General features: G+C 36.2%; 1 protein-coding gene across 5 annotated transcripts in view; it reads right to left on the bottom strand.

Moving 5' to 3' along the window:
• IBTK (inhibitor of Bruton tyrosine kinase) overlaps positions 1-17,552 on the bottom strand; it is a 63,593-nt gene that overhangs the window by 17,942 nt on the left and 28,099 nt on the right. For 4 of the 5 annotated variants that reach the window (XM_064447735.1, XM_064447739.1, XM_064447736.1 and 1 more), the window contains exons 13-25: positions 17,278-17,364; positions 16,235-16,317; positions 16,083-16,120; positions 14,221-14,317; positions 13,736-13,837; positions 12,639-12,756; positions 10,845-10,905; positions 9,989-10,116; positions 8,123-8,235; positions 7,329-7,477; positions 6,413-6,570; positions 4,510-4,602; positions 3,676-3,834 (exon numbers count right to left, since the gene is read on the bottom strand). In XM_064447735.1, the coding sequence (XP_064303805.1) occupies positions 3,676-3,834; positions 4,510-4,602; positions 6,413-6,570; positions 7,329-7,477; positions 8,123-8,235; positions 9,989-10,116; positions 10,845-10,905; positions 12,639-12,756; positions 13,736-13,837; positions 14,221-14,317; positions 16,083-16,120; positions 16,235-16,317; positions 17,278-17,364 (1,386 nt within the window). The remainder of the gene's footprint in view (positions 1-3,675; positions 3,835-4,509; positions 4,603-6,412; positions 6,571-7,328; positions 7,478-8,122; positions 8,236-9,988; positions 10,117-10,844; positions 10,906-12,638; positions 12,757-13,735; positions 13,838-14,220; positions 14,318-16,082; positions 16,121-16,234; positions 16,318-17,277; positions 17,365-17,552) is intronic. The other variant, XM_064447737.1, reaches the window with a different exon arrangement.

Genomic DNA, 17,552 nt, shown 5'->3' with positions numbered 1-17,552 from the left:
GATGTCAGATCAGGGACTTTATGCCCTATATTTTTATATGCCTTTTATCAGAGCTTCTCTCAGGATATTCTTTCTTGTATAAAGAAGTAAACCATTTAACTAGAGGCATCTAGGTCATGCACTTAAGTCATATCAATGCAAATACTGATAATAATAAGAGAGTCATTTATCTTACACTGAAAAATAGAAATTCAGGAAAAAAAAAAAAAAAAAACAAACAACAAACCCCAGAACCCTTCAGAAGAAGCCCAGATAACTCGACAAGCTACGCGTTGTCCTACAAAACCTACTTCAGGCTTTGTTGTATCTAAAAGTTGCATATGAAAGGGAGAAGGGAAAGACCAGGCTGGAAAAAGATAGGCGTCCTATACAAACATCCTCCTGTGGAAGAGTTCTCATAGCCCTTTCCCTTGATACCCAAAGTCTTTCAGAGACAAGTATATAAAACTGCAGCTTGAAAATGGCTAGTAAAATAAAAAAGGAAATTAACTGATGATATTTAAGATGACTGGTTGAAAATACCCATGAAATGCCTACACCAGTCGTCATTGACATCAGCCCAAGCCATGGTACGGCAGGTATGTGGAAGTTCCTCTGAAGGCTCCAGAGAAGACCCACTTGTGACCACTGATCACAGAAAGGCCCCTGACTTTGTTGGGTGCCTGAGGAAAACGATTGATTCATGCAGGCCCTGGTCCACCTCATTAGCAGCACCCCTGGCCAGCTGCTGTCCTCCCACGCCAGCATGGACACCCCTGTGAGTAACCCCTTGGGTAGTGCACAGGAGCGTGGCTTCCCTGGTGCTGCACTGACCGGTAGAAAGGTGGTGGGTTTTGTAACAACATGAGAATTAGTGTGTGAATGAGCCATGTGATTTGTGTACATCATCATGGTGTATGTTAGGTTACATATTGTTTATGTGTAACTATAACATCAGTAGTAAGATTAAATCTAGTAGATGGAATATTTCTTTTAATGTAATAAAGTATAGCATAACTCAGTATTTGCTGTGTTGGTCACATTCTGATTCAATCATCAGTCTCTCCCAGCAAATTTTAAGCCTCAGAGCTGTAACTGCCCTGTGACACCACTGTTCGCTACACCAAATAACTAACTTGCTGCTTGACCTGCAGTATCAGCTGTATAAAGCAGGTAGTGTATTCTTTGGAGCATTTGAGAGGATCAGTGTTAAGTATTCTGAAATTCATCCACTCATCAGAATTCAGAAGACAAATCTTGCCAACCTTGTTTCTCCTATCGTGAAAGTCCCAACTACAGTTCAGAGGGCAGGTAGAGTCTGAATCCTTAGGTGCAAAGCAACTCATTCTATTTCTTCTTTAAGACAAAATTGTGGGCTTTGCCCAATGTTGTATCAGACTAACTTTTGGGGGCTGAGGAAGTAAATAAAACCCTAAATTTTGGTATTAGGTGTACATGGTTGAAAACAAATTGAGAAGACAGATTTTAAGTCCTGCTCATATAAATAAAAACAAAAGAGTTCAACCTTTTCTAGGATTCACGTGAAATATTGCGTACTGGACGTTTTTAAAACTAGGTCATGTCAGGCAGTTCCTTTTTGTAAGTAACTACTGTAGTAACACGCTTCTATAGCTTGTAAGCTGGACACTAGAAATACGTGGCATAAACCAGTATTTTTAGTTATCATCAACCCATGATATACGGATGTCTACAGAGAAGATTTCTTGGCCGGGATTCTTCCAAAGTAGGGACATCACTGTCAGAATCTCTACTTGAAGGACATGTCATGTCGCACTACCTTGAATTCACCAAACAACTGCCTGTTTCAGATCAGACTGACATGGTCCTTGACAGGCCCTGTAAGATACTAAAGCCTTTTAACCATAAGGCTGAATTTACTGAATGGTGTCCACTAGAGAAGCAAAGCTTGTTCTGGTGTCATAACTGGAAGTAGATTATCATTTTAGAATAAATTATTATCTGATTTATACTGCATGATTTTGGGATGATTACAACATACACTCATCAGTTTTTATGACGTAACTGATAAATATTTTGAACACCAGCTCTATTTTACCATTGTTGTGTTCTGGGATATTACCATTATTACTATGGTCTTAAACTAAGAGAATAGCATACCAACAGACCTGTGTGGAATGTCAAATAAATCTAAAGGCACTTCAAACTGAAGATACTGACTGTAACAGCATCTGTCTAAAAAAGAAATATGAGGTAACAGATACATGAAATGGAGCAGAGAAGCAAAAAGTTCTAGCTATTACCCTAAACCTTTTGACCCAGAACGCCTCTTACGAAGGAACTACTGCCAGGAAGCAGCCTACCTTTTCCTCAGCCACCTAGTGATATGATTTTTTTTTTCTCTCCATACACTCATTAAATAGCTAACAGGCTACATGTCTGTTTTGAGCTTACAGAAGCATAGCCGAAAGGCAAAGATTCCAGCAAAAGCTTACTACTCTTATTTCTGAAAGGAACAACCAGTTCATACAAAAGATCAAAGGAAAGAGAGCAAAAAGACACAAGAAGGAGATGGCTCTCGTTGTAGAAAATAAACCTATCCTTTGAAAGACAGACTCCTATTTTACTTTGAAATCTATCCAATACAAAAGGAAAGCATTTTAAACAGCTAAATGGTCTAAAAAAAGACTTCATTTAGAGTGACTGAGGTGGATATGCAGCAAGCTTTGTTCCCACTGAGGCACAAGCAGGTAAACTCTAGAGAGAGGAGACCAACTCTCCCCTAGAGAGCAGACTGACTCACAGTTCTTCTAGGGTACCAGTACAGAAGTAAGCTGCAATAAAAGTCTAGACCTTCTTGCACACGAAAAGGGGAAGAACTGCCCAACATTCACCTCAAGTTAAGAGCATGCACATAGGTGTTTATTCTGTAGTAATTAAACACATTAAATTTACATAGCTTGCAACTTTATAAGGCATAACAAAGTTATGTCTTTATGCTTTCACCCAATACCACAGTAAATGTGACAAAGCAAGCATGAACCAGGCCAGCACCTCATTACATTCATTGTTGTAAACCTAGTTCCTCGGACAGATGATAAACCATTTAAGTTAATATTACTGTACTGAATAGACATTTGTGTGTAATCAACATTAAATGTCATTTTAAACCCATTATGCATCCTTCCACCATAAGAATTCTTAACAGGATCTGTCACTCCCTCCAGCTTCTAGACACCTAGATAACTTTGTTATCTCTAATTTTGGTCTATTTTTGCTTTAGTCCAAAGTCATTCTAGCCCCTTCCCCCAGGAAGGGCTAAGATTTTTCTTCATGTTTTTGACAGAGAAAAAACAGCATTCAGAATGGTGTTCAATTACCTCTTCCTGACTGAGTTTCAGAGCTTGGGCTCAGCCTTCTTTTTCTACACTTCACTTTGATACCATCTGTAAATACCAGATCACACACAGGCAAGAACCAGATGGGATGCAGTCTTCTGACTCATTATAGCAAAATTTCAAAGAACTGTTAAACTGCAACCACTGCATTTCACTGCCCCCTCTGAATTTCTAGATTACTACTAAATATAGATACAAATAGTTCAGTGATATTCTTTTTGATGACCAGAACCTAGGACACTTTTATTTAAGAAACTGCTTCTAAGGGACTGTAAAAGCCCTCTAAAGAGAAAGAAGTGATATTTGATTCATAACATACCATGCATTCCCTAGTTTTGCAACTTTCATAGGTGGGGGTGGTGCAGTTGTTAGTGTAGTAGGCTCCATGCTGCTAGTTACTGATCCATTATCTTTTGCTGCCAGGGCAATCATTTTCCTTTGCTTCTGAGAAAGTTTGATTCCATGAGATGCCATTCTGCTGTGAATTGATATTGCAAAGAGAGAAGATGTAAGATCAGTGTCCTTTGTGATGACTCACCTTTAATCTTGCAAATTAAACTGAGAAATACTTATTTCCTAGACCAAAATACTTTGTCTAGAGTGCCAAAAGGGGGGCGGGGGTTGGGATGGCTGGGGAGCAAAAGGAGGATCAATGAATATCAAGAGTGGCAGAAAGAAAAGCATCATAAAACTATTCTTCACACAGATGTCTACAAATGAAAACATGCAGAGTAGGAATCAAGTTTCCAAAAAAGATAGACTACCACCAGATGAAGACTATTTTCTATTTTCTAGTTTTGTAACTCTTTAGAGACTGTCAGAAGCTTAGCTTTCAGCTGGAAATATGAAAGCTCAGAAGAGCAGGCCACTAATTTAAGATACTAGTTTACTAGCTCTTTCTTTCACTTTTCAACAGCTAAGACATGCTTCTGCAGCAGTTGACCAAACGAGACTACAGTAAAATAAAGGGATAAATTTTGCATGCTTACAGAAAACAACCATAATGAACTGAAGTAAACAAAGCCATTCAAAAACAAATAGGACAACTTTTCTCCTGCTTTTTTTAAACTCTGAACTGCCTGAACCACTAAGTAAATTCATAATAGCCTGGTCTATCACACTTTTCTTTTATAGATTTTGGTTTTTTACCAACCCTGAATTTGCCTTTGGCATGGTTCCACATTTCTGCATACTTTCTTCAATTTCCATGATGGTTCTTAGATCCATAGCAGGAGGGCTGGCAGGGCTAAATGAAAAATAAAAAGTTACCTTACAAGGCACTCATTTTTACTTACATTCCATAGTTCCAGCCTTCACTGAAATCCTCTAAATCATACATAAGATTGGTAACCGGATGTATAATTTATGTGTGTTTCCTCAATTATGGCAAACCTCAAATAGAATGTTTCTGACAAAACTTTTATAAATATATACATATTTAAGAGCACACTATAAAAATACTTTCAAGACTCATTTTGCTATGAAACAAAAAGATGTGAACTATGATTACTTCAAAAAAATTAGATACCTAAATCCAGGATACTTATTTAGTAGTCAACTGCTCATGCTAAGTATTAGAGAGGCATTGCTTAGAGCTCTTTCATGAAGGCTCAATTAGATCTTTCTTTGAAGAACAGGATTAAAATTATTTCACAGGGCAAACAGAACACTCTCTGCAAAGTTGGAACTCTGTATAAACACTAGTAACATTCTCAAACTTTAGAAATCAGTTTCTTTTTCATAAATGACCTAACTTTAAACTTCCACATAAATGAACAAGAATTAAATCCAGACACTTCCAAGCTTTACATAAAACTATAAATTAAAACCTGTGTACTTAAAGGCATTTGTAATCTAAGGTGTGTTAAAACTACGTGCAAGGACAGGCTTTGATATAAAATATAACCAGCACTCTCTCAGCCTCTCCCTACATGAACTCAACTGCCATAGAGTAACTAGAGAATTAACTGCTGGGAGGTCACACCAAGCCCTGTCATCACTGCTCCTTCACAGTAGTTTAACCAAATACACTACGGTATTAATCCTTTAAACATTCTGCATAACAGTGCTGCCTGCTTTTTCTTGACAACATACCAGCAATACTAGAAAAAGTGAAGAAAGAGTACAAGGGAAACCCATAAAGGCAGAGTGACACTACAACAAAGTCCTATGGTTTTATTTGTTTGCCTTTCCTGCAATCCTCTAAAACACATTTGAAAAGAACTTTAAGATAGCAGATGAAGGTGAAGCTTCTTCCAAAGAGGCTAAAGACCAAAGAGTTAGTTGTGGGATGTGTTGCCCTCTCTGCAGAGACTAGGCTCACACAAATACATAGCAAGACAAAACACAGATTCCTAATGGACCCTGCTCACCAAACAACATACTTCAGAGCTGTGATTTTTAATTTCTACAGCTGTATTGCCTGTACTAACAAAGCCCATCAGCCACAAACCAACAGAGCCTGGGAAAACTGTGGGAAATTATCGCTATATGATTCCCTAAATCCTTAAACTCTTCTCTAGTCAACCTTTCTTGACAACTGTCAGACGCAAGACACCAAGAAAGATGGAGCTTTTGTCTATGACAGTACTGCTCCTTTTTCATACACAGATACTGCTACAGATAAAAATTAATAATCAGTTTCTTATTACTGTTCAGTTAAACCTGTGGTGTTGATTTTCACAGACCATTTAAGTCTGAAGGCATGCCTTAAAAATTTCAAAGTACAATGGTGCTGCTAATGGCTTCAAGCGTGGTCTGATTCTACAAAAAACTGCCAAGTGTTTTACAAAGTGTTAACCAAGCAGGCCTTCTAAAAAAGGATACGAGAAGTCCAGACTGGCAGCACTTTAAAAAAAGTATCTAGCAATTGCTGTTCTCAGAGAATATTAAAAAATGTACAAGTTTTATTAAACTACCAAAATCTTTAATTCGTGTGTCAAATAATGTATGATCTTTTTGTAAAGCTGTTCAGTCTGAACAGAATATTAGCATTCACTACCAAGTGTGGAACAGTGAGTTTGTAAGTTAGGTAGACACCAGAACTATTACTCCACCTGAAACTGGTTGCTACCCAATTGGGAGAGCTTGCAGAGTTGTTTTTGGGAATGGACTGTGGAACAGACTGTGTCAACACTGATGATCCCTTGTATAACTTCATCTCCTTGTTAGGTTGAGAGGGTTTCACACCCTGACTGCATGCTTTGTCCTTCATCTGAAGAAACAAAACAAAACAAAAAAAAAAAAAATAAAGAGGGAAAAATGGTGAACATTCTCACATTTGTTCATTCAGGGGAAAAAAAAAAAAAAAAACCAACCGTGATGCTACAAACAACCTGAACGACATGTGTAAGTGAAAAGATTTTAAAGGATACCTCAAAAATAGCAATAACAGTGACATCTCCAATCGGTCTGCTATTTGTACCTTTTTTCCTCCCCCCTGCTTTGCACTTCACCTTGAATCTTTTAAGTCCAAATATGTATCTTGACAGTGGAAAATTCAGATATGGTCACTTGTAAAGCTTTAACACTTAACATATGCACAATTCTCTCACAATTATTTCTCTTTGCCCGTTATGCCTCAGTTGTCCTGGACCATGCTTCTGTCCAGCTACAGTAGTCAAAGAACAGCAGATTTTTCCTGGAGTTTTTTGGCTTCTGAACTTCAGATATGCTTTGCATTTTAAAAGAAGTATATGAAGACTTTACATAACTGCTCTTTCGGTTTGAAATTTTCTGAACACTGCAGCATATACAAATCCTTATTGCAGTAGCACGTGAATACATTACCGTTAGAAGGTTTAATAATACCCATTTTTATTTGCTTTATTAGACAAAGAATAACTACTTAGAAGTTGTCTACTCCACTTTACGGACCACAGCTTCTCAGAAGCACTCCAAAATACAAACTCTGCTTTTGATGGACTAAATAAACACAAATAAATAAATTGCTAAGCAACAAAGAAATCCAACCTCAGTCCTCTCTGGATGAGATCCTTTTGTGAAGTCAGGGGACTGCAAGTCTCTGGGGCTACCCACTCCTGCGTAGCTACCTTCAGAGTCAGATGTTAAGAGTTCTGGAAGTGATTCTACAGAGTTAGTTTTATCCAGTTTTATTGAGCCTAAGAAATAAGAAAAGACAGAACTATTAAATCGTGAGAGCTGGGATAAACAATGTGTAAAAAAACCCGAAAGTTATCCACTCCATATAATCAATACAAAATAACCAGAAGTTTACCTAGTCCAGTATACCAGACTTAATAAGCATAAGCAAATTTAAACTACCTAAAATATTCTTTTCAGAACAAGATTACTCCCAGTTTTCTTTCTCTGTCTCACAACACACAGTTTTAGAAAGCAATACTGAGCTTTCTGTTGAAAATGAAGGCTTCTACCATCTTTTCAATAAAGAGTGACTAATTTACTTTTTATATTCCAGAAAAAAAAATAAATCCCACATTAGCAGAAATGTTCCAGTTACTAAAGCCACATGGGAAAGTGTCCATTAACTTTATTTGGTAAAACACATGCTTTTACAGAATCTGAGCTTTGGGCACAAACTTATACGTGCCCAAGTATAAAAGTATGACAAACATACTTTCAAACAAAACTTAAGAATTCACTATTTAAATTCAACTATGGTGTGTTCACTAGAAAAGAAATAATCTTTGCAAGATTTCCTTACTGAAGTAGATAAATTGCATTGCACTGTGTATTAAGCTTTGTGTTCTGTTTTTACACCTGAAAGGAACCTCTTTCCCACTGACCTGTAGAGGCTGGACTCTGAATAATATCTGATAGATTATATCCTCCAGAGCTGTCAGACCGTTTTCGTGGCTTCTTTTTTGCCTTAGATTTTGCTCTTTTGAAAAGGGCTTCCCTATTGAAAAAAAAAAACAAGATGGATCAAAGCCAAAGAAATTGAGCCTCAGAACTGCCAGTGTCAATGTCAAGTTTTTCAGTCAGCAGCAGCGGTTGCACTTCAAACATTAATACCTGGTCCCACCAGCTGTCACTAGCTGCCTGTCCCTGCTCTGATTATGCACTGGCACAACTATTTAGTAAATTATTTGGGGGGGAGGGGGGGGGATCCAGGAGGAAGAGAAAAAATTTATTCCAATCTAGATCTAGTCTCCGGTCTAGTACACTGCACAAAGACTTCTGCTGGGACAGTGGAAGAAAGAGCAGCTGCGCGGGCTGGCACTGCCACCTAGGTCAGACTAAACCTGCTACACATCACAGGAACTGACATAAAGCAAACTATATCAGTCTCTCCACTTTTTTCCCCTCTTGATTTCTCCTAAATTAGTGAAGTTCAAACTCCACAGCTGGTCTCATTTTTAACCCAACACAAATATTGCCACCAAGATAGTAAAACTTCTACAATAAAGCAGGTATATGGTCATGTTACCAAAATGTCCTGTGTTCCTATATATTTTATTAGGAAGAACGGAATCAAATAAAAGGTATCTTTCATTTTAACAAAACTACTAGAAATTCAGAATTGTATGAATCACAGCTACAGGAACCCTATTTTAAAAAGCTTCTTTGAGAAGTGGAGTAAGTATACACATACTTATTCACACACTTGTTCATTCCTGAATCAATACCGTAACCCCACAATTCTTGGGTTTTGTTTTGTTTTATCCTTTAACTGCCCTATCCCCTAAGGCTTGAGGTCTAATAGCCTCTCAGTTCCCTTGATCTGCTAGTCCTTATCTGTACTAGTTCATTTAGAGTACCTTGACACAAGTGGTCAGAACAGTAACAATACTGCAGGTGAGGTCTCATCTGCACATTGACTTCATATTTCACTATTTGGAAGCATGTTACCAAGTCATCCTATCAAATAAACTTCTCATAGTTGTGATGTCACAGTTAATTTCTCCAGTTTAAGAACTGTACCAAAAAATCAGTTGTAATTTTATTATGCGCTTGTCAGAGAAAAGCGCACATTAAGTTAGTCTGACAAGACCTTACAGATTCTATTGCTCTCACCTCTGTTTTCAGAACAAATATTCAAAGACAGAATACCAGAATTCTACAAAACCACCAAAGGCCAAACTACCTGATCTACAGCTGCCTGGATCACATTTTCTAACACCTCTTAAACACAGGTCGCTTGTTTTGTTATTCTACAGCCAGACAGAAGCCACTTTAAACTGACAGATTAAAAAAATAATGCTAAAAACTTCCTATTTTGTACGACAATTCTATTAAGATTTAGAAATGTAGATTATCACAATTTTCCAGACAGATCTATAGTACATTAAAGTCTGTTTTATTCTCTCTTGATTTCTCCTAATTCAGTGAAGTTCAGTGAACTCCATTTTGTTGTTCTCATACATATGCACATACTCTCATCACATGCACAACTCCCAAACACTACTGTGAATGTTTGCTTTGCCACCTTTACTCACATGCTACTTATAAATTGAAAAAAAGTGTTCCACTGCAGTCCTGTAACATTTTACAATACTTAAGGAAACTGAGAACAGTCTTTGAAATCTCCATTTCCCCTATTTCTTAATATTTCAAGTTTGAACCCAAAGGGAGTTAGGCACCATCCAAAGGGGGATAAACACCATATACAGCTCACTTAGTTAAAATGTTGATGAAAAATAGATACTTACTGAGAATTTTGTTCTGCATTCATTTCTTCCCTTAAAAAGACAAAGTTCTCTCCATCTTCAGGCTCAAAAGAACTTATGTCAGGTCCATCTGGGTATGGAGTAATTACTCTCCTGACCATGGCCGGAATCTGTAGTTGTAAAAGCCATTACACTAAATTTCTCTTAGGTTGTATGCTAACAAACATATGACCTCTTGTAAAAGGACCAGAACTGACTGTCATTTAAAACACTTCTACAGATCAAGTAATTGTTTAACCAGCTTATAAACTTAAGTTACATCTTTAAGCAAAACAGAGGGAGAATTATTTTAAGTGACAGACTCAGAACGCATGTTTCAGCTGCCTATAACTCCTGACAAGCAAAATGCTTCAAGGTTTTGCAAACATTCATCTTTTACTACAGTACAGTTAAAAAATACTGGATTATAACGTGCCTTGGGTTTCCCCTTTGCATTAAAGTTCAAATTTCACATTATTTTTCTTACTGCTTTAGGATCTATATGATCACCCTGAACTTTACAATGGAGAAGACTAATTTGCTTTCTTCTCCTTTCTTCTAAGTAACAGATGCTCTCCTCCATAGGTTTTGCTTATGTTTTTTCTCACAACAATTGTTAATTACAGAACATCAATATGCTTAATTACTTAACTTAAAGGACACAATACTGTTGCAGCAGTGGCTAGTGAATAATGAAATATGAGCTCCATGAGAGTGATAATAGCAGCAGCTAACCTTAGCTTTTGAGTCAGATGTTCCACATTCAGTCTGTCATCTACAGACCCTGCAGGTATATATTTATTACACATCTGTTCTCATTTGGAACCTAACCAGGTTACACTCACATTGTAAAACTTACCATTTTCCTGTAATAAACAGAAAGTTCCTTCACAACTTCATCACTTAAGACATCCAGAGTCCTGAGGAAAAAAAAAAAAAAAAAAAAATCAACAAGTTTATCTTACCAGCTTAAAAAAAATAATCACATTAATGAAAAATTCAAATGAACATTTTAGATAAGTCTAAAATAACACCTACAGGAGTTATTACCTATTCATGGTGGTCACAGAGTTAGAAGGAAGAAAATTAACACAAAATATAAATTAGTCAATACTCCTGTTGGAAGACAGGATTAAACCTACAACCTTTCCAGACAGCCTACCTTTATTACAGCCCCAGCCAATATAGACCTATATAATTAAGTTACTGTGAACTGGTCATTACTTTACATATTTCTGCATACTTTCAAGTCTTTCTGACATGTATCCAATACTCCAAGCCTATGAAAATTTTTCTGTTAAACTCAGCCACAACATCCCTTGACATTCATGCCAAAAAACAATACTACAGCAACAAACTAGTTAACAGAACACTCTTGCCCATGTGAGCAGCTATCCTTGCACAAAGCCGTCACAACTAAGTTCTATCTGTCTCAGGTGTCTCAGATTAAAAGTCTTGCTAACCAGTAATGACATTTTCAGGTTTTCACTGAAATGCAGATACAGTCTTAACTGTAGTAAGAATGTTGCATGTCCTTTCCAGGAAGGTGAAACAAATCTGGATTCAGAATAACACTTACAATCATAGAATAGTTTGGGTTGGAAGGGACCTTTAAAGGTCATCTAGTCCAAACCCCCTTGCAGTGAGCAAGGACATCTTCAACTAGATCAGGTTGCTCAGACTCAAGACAATGTTATTACATTTTTACTCTTCTTTCCAAAATCAAAGGTTAAAATGTTTATAAAGATGTGAAGAGGAAAATTGCTAATATGAATTAGTTCCTGCATCTGTGATACAAGCAAAGCAGTTGTGTGACATAGCAATGAACTCCTGGCATTCTCAACTGGCTCAGATCTCTAAGAACTTCTATAGATAAAAGGAAGCATGACAAAAAGGCTAGGAATGGACAGAGTGGACCAATAATAGAGATGGGGGTTTTTGGTCAGTTGGGGGTTTTTGAGGTTTAAGTCTTTGCTAGAAAAGAAGGTCAACCAGTGCTGATAAGGCTTGCTCTAAGATGATATGTACTCTGGAAGGAACTTGAAGCCCTATCCAAAAGCACTGAGAGAAGGAATGCCAAAGCACACCTTCAGCTTCTTAGAACCCTAGCTGAATCACTGTGGAAAGCAAGGATAATTAATGAATTTGTTCAGCCCTCACTGCAGGGAGTTAAAGCAAAGTGACTACCAAAAGGCAGGCCCATCCTCTTTGGAAAATGCGCCAGCTATAATAAACCTACTTAAAATAAATTCAATTTGCATAGTAACTATAATGTTAAAAAAAAAAAAAGAAAGAAAAACAAACCATAAAAAAAACCACTGCAGTTTTATGCATCTTCAAAAACAATTTAAAAAACCCAAACCAGATTAAGCCTAATGTCAAAGCCTACTCTGACTTCAAGAGAGTTTTGTCCACTTAATTTAGGCTCTTCATGCCAGATGTAACATAGGGTTTTGTATTATAGAACTGGTACAGTATGTACAGATATTTAACTAGCTTCCCTGTTTCTCAAAAATGAGACTCCCTTTAAAACAGAAGCATTCAGTTGCATTTTAACATCTAACTGCTCCTATTAGATCTTCCAACCCTTTTGCTGACTTGGGATATTTGAATTTAACAGCTAGTACATGAACATGTTTGCATTCCTCCTCACCTTGCTTCAAGCAAAGCTGCCATATTGAGTCCTATGAACTGCAAGCAGGACAGTTTTAACTGTTCAGCATTATACATTGCTGAGAACTCCAACAGCTCGGCAGCATTCTTTAAAGTAACTGCAAAAAAGAAACACAACAGACTAAATTGGATAACACGCTACAATACCATGCAGCAGTTTTGAAGACATATTGCACAGCGTGGTCTAGTTATTGAAACATATCATATACTTCGCCATTCCTAGGAAATATGGCAATGCTCAAATGAGCATAAACTACAGCAAGCTCAACATAACTCTGTAGCAGCTTGAATGCAATGGCTGCTTCACAGAAATAGAAAGGCCCTATGTCCAAACATATTGGTTTCAATATATTGAAACTCATCAGTCAAAAACAAAAGGAAGAAGAAAGTTAAAAATAGCAATTTTCATCTACAGCATAAACAGTTCTTAAAGCTCAGAATGTTCCTTTAGCAGAGAGAAAGGAAAAAAAAAAAAAGAGGGGATGAAGGGGTAGGGGCCAGGGGAGAGAGAAATAGAAAAATGGAAGTCACTAAGAAGTGCCAAGCAAAAGTTGTATGCTGACTTCTTGTGTGAAGCTAAACAACAACACTCAGTGTTTTCTAGAAGAGGCAGATCTTCATAGCCATACAGAGACAGCACTGTCAAACAAACATACATAAGAACTAGTAGAATTAAATACAAGGACAGAAATAGAAATGTAGAATTCATTTTATCATGTTTGAAAGACAAGGGTTTTGAAACCAATGAAATAGAGGTTTATAAAAAGTTTGGTTCATTTGTTGTAGTGGTTTTGGTGTTTTGTTTTGTTCAGCTTTTGTTTGATTTTTTCTTTTTTTCTTTTATTAAAGAGCATGAGATGAAGACAACAATGCATAAGGAATGGAAGATTATGCTAACCTAGTACATCACCCAGATTAAAGAAACAACTGTTGACAGCTATGCAATGAACAGCAAAAGGTAATCACAGCAAAGTAATATAAGGAAATAATTCTGTGCTGAAACAGGCAAGAACATTAACATCTAAAAAAAAGCATTTTTATTGTCTAACCCTTTACAATACAAGTGGAAGAACTCACGTTTTTCTGCAATAGCTACTTCACAGATTTCTTTGAGTCTGGATATAAGAAGTTGGTCTGCTACCACAAGAACATTACATATGAATTCCACATTTTGAGAATCTGGAAAACAAACCATCACGTAAACGCTGTGGGCAAGTCAAAAGCAACATAACACATACAGCTTAAATTAAATTTTTCCAAAGGACAAATGTAATGGCTTTGGAAATTTTGATGGGATTTTCACAGCACAATAGCTTAGAAGAGCAAACACAGTCACCTTCTGAAGCAAGAAAATGAGAAAGAAAACTGTAGTTTAACAAACTAAAGAGAAGGTACAGAAGAGCCTGGGGTACAGTGATCACCTCAAAATCTAAAGCAAGAGCCACAAAAATTTTGATTTCCCACATAAAATTTCAACGCAAGCATATTAAGTATTGAATATATATTTTAGAAATATAAAAATTGCAGGAGCTACAGTTGATTTGAAAATATATAAATGGCACCTTTTATAGCAAGAGCTTCATCTGTATACAGGTAATCTACAATTATCTGTAGTATGTCAGAATGGATTGGCATTTCCAGAGCTGAACAACAGGAAGCCTAAAAGGCAAAAAGAAAAAAAAAAAAAGAAGAGTTAAAGAAGCTGACCACTTGGAATAAAATACAAAATTAAGACAGCAATTATATTTAGAAATTGTTCAGACTGAAAGTCACATTTTCAAAGTTATACAATTAAATACTTGCTCAAAACCTGTTCAAGTTCTTCAATTAAGAATTGATTGTAGCAGAGCAATTAAAATCTGCCCAAACTTCTCAGTAAATACCCATTAAACAGTTCAATGTTTCATCAGTTCAAGCATCTTCTCTAATAATCCTCCTTGATTATATCACTTTACCCACAGTTGTCTAGAAGTAAAACTACAGGAATCCCCTATGCAAGTACTGAACTGCTTTTCTTTCAAAGTAAAAGATCTAGTGAAATCACAAGCTCCCATGCCAGAATAAAATTAAAGTAGCCTTTATTGTTAATCCCTCAGAAAACAAGGTTCTCAGCAAACCCTCCATTTGAAGAACCATCTTAACCACTAAGGCAAAGCTTTTGTATGAGCAAACATTAGCCATTAAATCACATAACTGTCATCATTCAAGTTTATGCAACATCACTGTTTAACAACTTCGGTTTATTTTAGGTGGTTCTGAAGCAAAGCTTTATACCAAAAGATTTCTCTTGCTTTAGAACACGCTACTGGTACTGACATATCTCCCATCTGAAGTTTAAAATCTCTTAAAGACATTAAGGTTTTTATAGACTATCTAGAGCACTTGTTTCACAAAATATTGACCTATGAATTTAGTATGATTTAGATTTACTTACAAAATAATAGATAAGTTACAAACTACATACAACCGATATAGAAATCAACTATACAAATGGACATTCAACACTGAAAAAAAAATAGCAAACCAATCACTTGTCTGACAGTGTTTTGGATATGTTTCCTGAGGAACGACTGAGGAAAAGTCAGCACAGTAACCAAGAGGACAGGTGAAGTTCTGTTATGGAGCCAAAGAGAAATTTCAGTACTTTGCCAGGTTCTTAGATTTACATACTGCCAAAAGCTTTGGAAGTTGAGAACACTCCTGCACGCTGCTTCAGCTTTCAGTCTCTGAAAAACGCTTCTCCATTTACACCTTTCCTCTCTTTCAACAAGCATTATCAGTCATATTCAGGTACTTAAACAGAGGCAATTAGGCAAATTATAATGTCCAGGAACAACCAGGGCATTGACACGTAGCTAGTAAATAGGAACTAAGACAAAAAAAAAAAGATCTACACCTTTTGAAGCAGCAGCTGGTGACTAAGTGGAATAGTCCCTGATATCCTCTTTCATTAACAGTACAAGTCAACCAGAGATTCTACACATTGACTTTCAATTTTGCTGTATCTTTCATTCAGTACACAGGAAAAGCTACTCCATACTGCATACTGTTTAAATTGTAAGATCTTTTACAGAAAGAAAATGAAAATTCATCCCAAGCAGTATCCCACGAGAAGAGTCCAGCAGCTTCTATAAATCCATGACCTAGCCCAAAACAAACTTCTAAAACAAAAGCAATACTTTAATTGCCTTTGATATACATTATTACATTTATTACTCTCATTTAATACACAATCTCAACAGCACAAATACAGAGTAACCAAAAACGTGTTGTTTTTTTTTTTTTTTCTTGCAAACAGGATCAAAGAATCCAGCTTTTCCTTTTCCCCGGTATTTAGGATATGTTATTCTATGAAAAACTGAAAAGCTGTCATTTATTTGATGCAACAAAATATACCACCACACATGTTTATTGGCAAGCTTACCTCAATCCATGAGCTGCTTAACATGCTGTGAAAATAATCTGTAAAGAAAGGCATTTCAGTTCAAGATGCAATAAAATTTCAGTTAAAAAAGACAATACGACTTATATTTTATATATAAATATATATATATATAAAAAAATACACACACATACCAAGTCTTGCACAAAGTACACACTTATGACACGGGAATTCCTTTCCATCTAAAGATTTCAGGGTCACATCGCAGAGGTATGAACTAGAAGATATGTAATAGGATCAGAACTGTGACTATTCAGAAGGGCTACAAGTTGTAAACTCTAAATATAAATGCTTACATCAGCAATTTAGGATTTATCCTAAAAATTAAAAGACACCTGAACTTTAATAACATCATATAAAATGAACCTAAGGTACAGGCATGATAGTTTCAAGAGAGAAATTTTTTTTATCCGAAGTTGAACTCTCAAAATTCCATCTGAATGATTTCCTTCACAACACAGTCACTGTTTCAAAACTGCTATGACCAAATAAATTATTTATGGCTAATTTTAGTCAATTTTAAATGTTCTATGTTGTTAGTTGTTCTCTTACATTAATAGCTACTATAAGTTTTAACAATATCTTTTAAGAGTGAAGTAATCCAAATTCTGTGAAAAAGCTAATGTTACACAATGTAGCTTACTTACACAGTAAAGGTAAGTAGACTATTCACGCCTTTGGATATAGATAACCCAATCACACCCATGGAATTAAAAACCAAACACCACTTTTATCAAAGTGTAAGGAATTTTTCTATTGAAAGATATTCCAGAGATTTTCTTAATTAGAAAAAATATTGTACATTTGCTTATTTCCAATCCATGCGGTCTTATTGTCACCACAAGCATATCTGCAAAAGTCAAACTGCTTTTGACTGGATTACCCACAACGTTTCTCCTGGCATTAGTATTCCATGACACAGTTAATCCACAGAACACATTAATGTACAGAGAAAAAAAAAAAGCAAAAATATACCATACATAATTATCCCAGATTACTAATTCATAGGTCAGTCTATAAGCCTCTACAGCTTCCAAACATGAGTTACTATGAAAGAGACAAGTGTACACTAGAAGTTAAAATACAACTGATCAACCTTAGCTTACACTTAACCAATAAAAAGATCACATAAGAGGAAGATGGTGGGGGTAGGGGAAGCTTGATTTAAAAAGTTTACCATTTCTTCTGATTTAACTTTGGTTTGTTCCCATTCTTCTTGTTGACAACATTAATTTTTCCATTTTCCAACCTGATTCCATCCAACCTGCAAATAAGTAACATTAGTAATAAGTAATACAATTATTATACAATTCAAACCACTAAGAAGAATAGTTCCACAAGGTAACAACACCTCAGTGGGCTCATATTGTGAATATGAAAAGGATCAAAATAATTCATCACAGAAAATTAGAAAGGGCCAGCTGTTACTTGAAAGTCTTCACTGCAGATGTA

The sequence above is a fragment of the Phalacrocorax carbo genome, chromosome 3, assembly GCF_963921805.1.
Source record: "Phalacrocorax carbo chromosome 3, bPhaCar2.1, whole genome shotgun sequence".
Classification (NCBI taxonomy): Eukaryota; Metazoa; Chordata; class Aves; order Suliformes; family Phalacrocoracidae; genus Phalacrocorax; species Phalacrocorax carbo.
The sequence above is the reverse complement of the archived record's forward strand: the minus strand, read 5'-3'. Positions and strand labels throughout refer to the sequence as shown.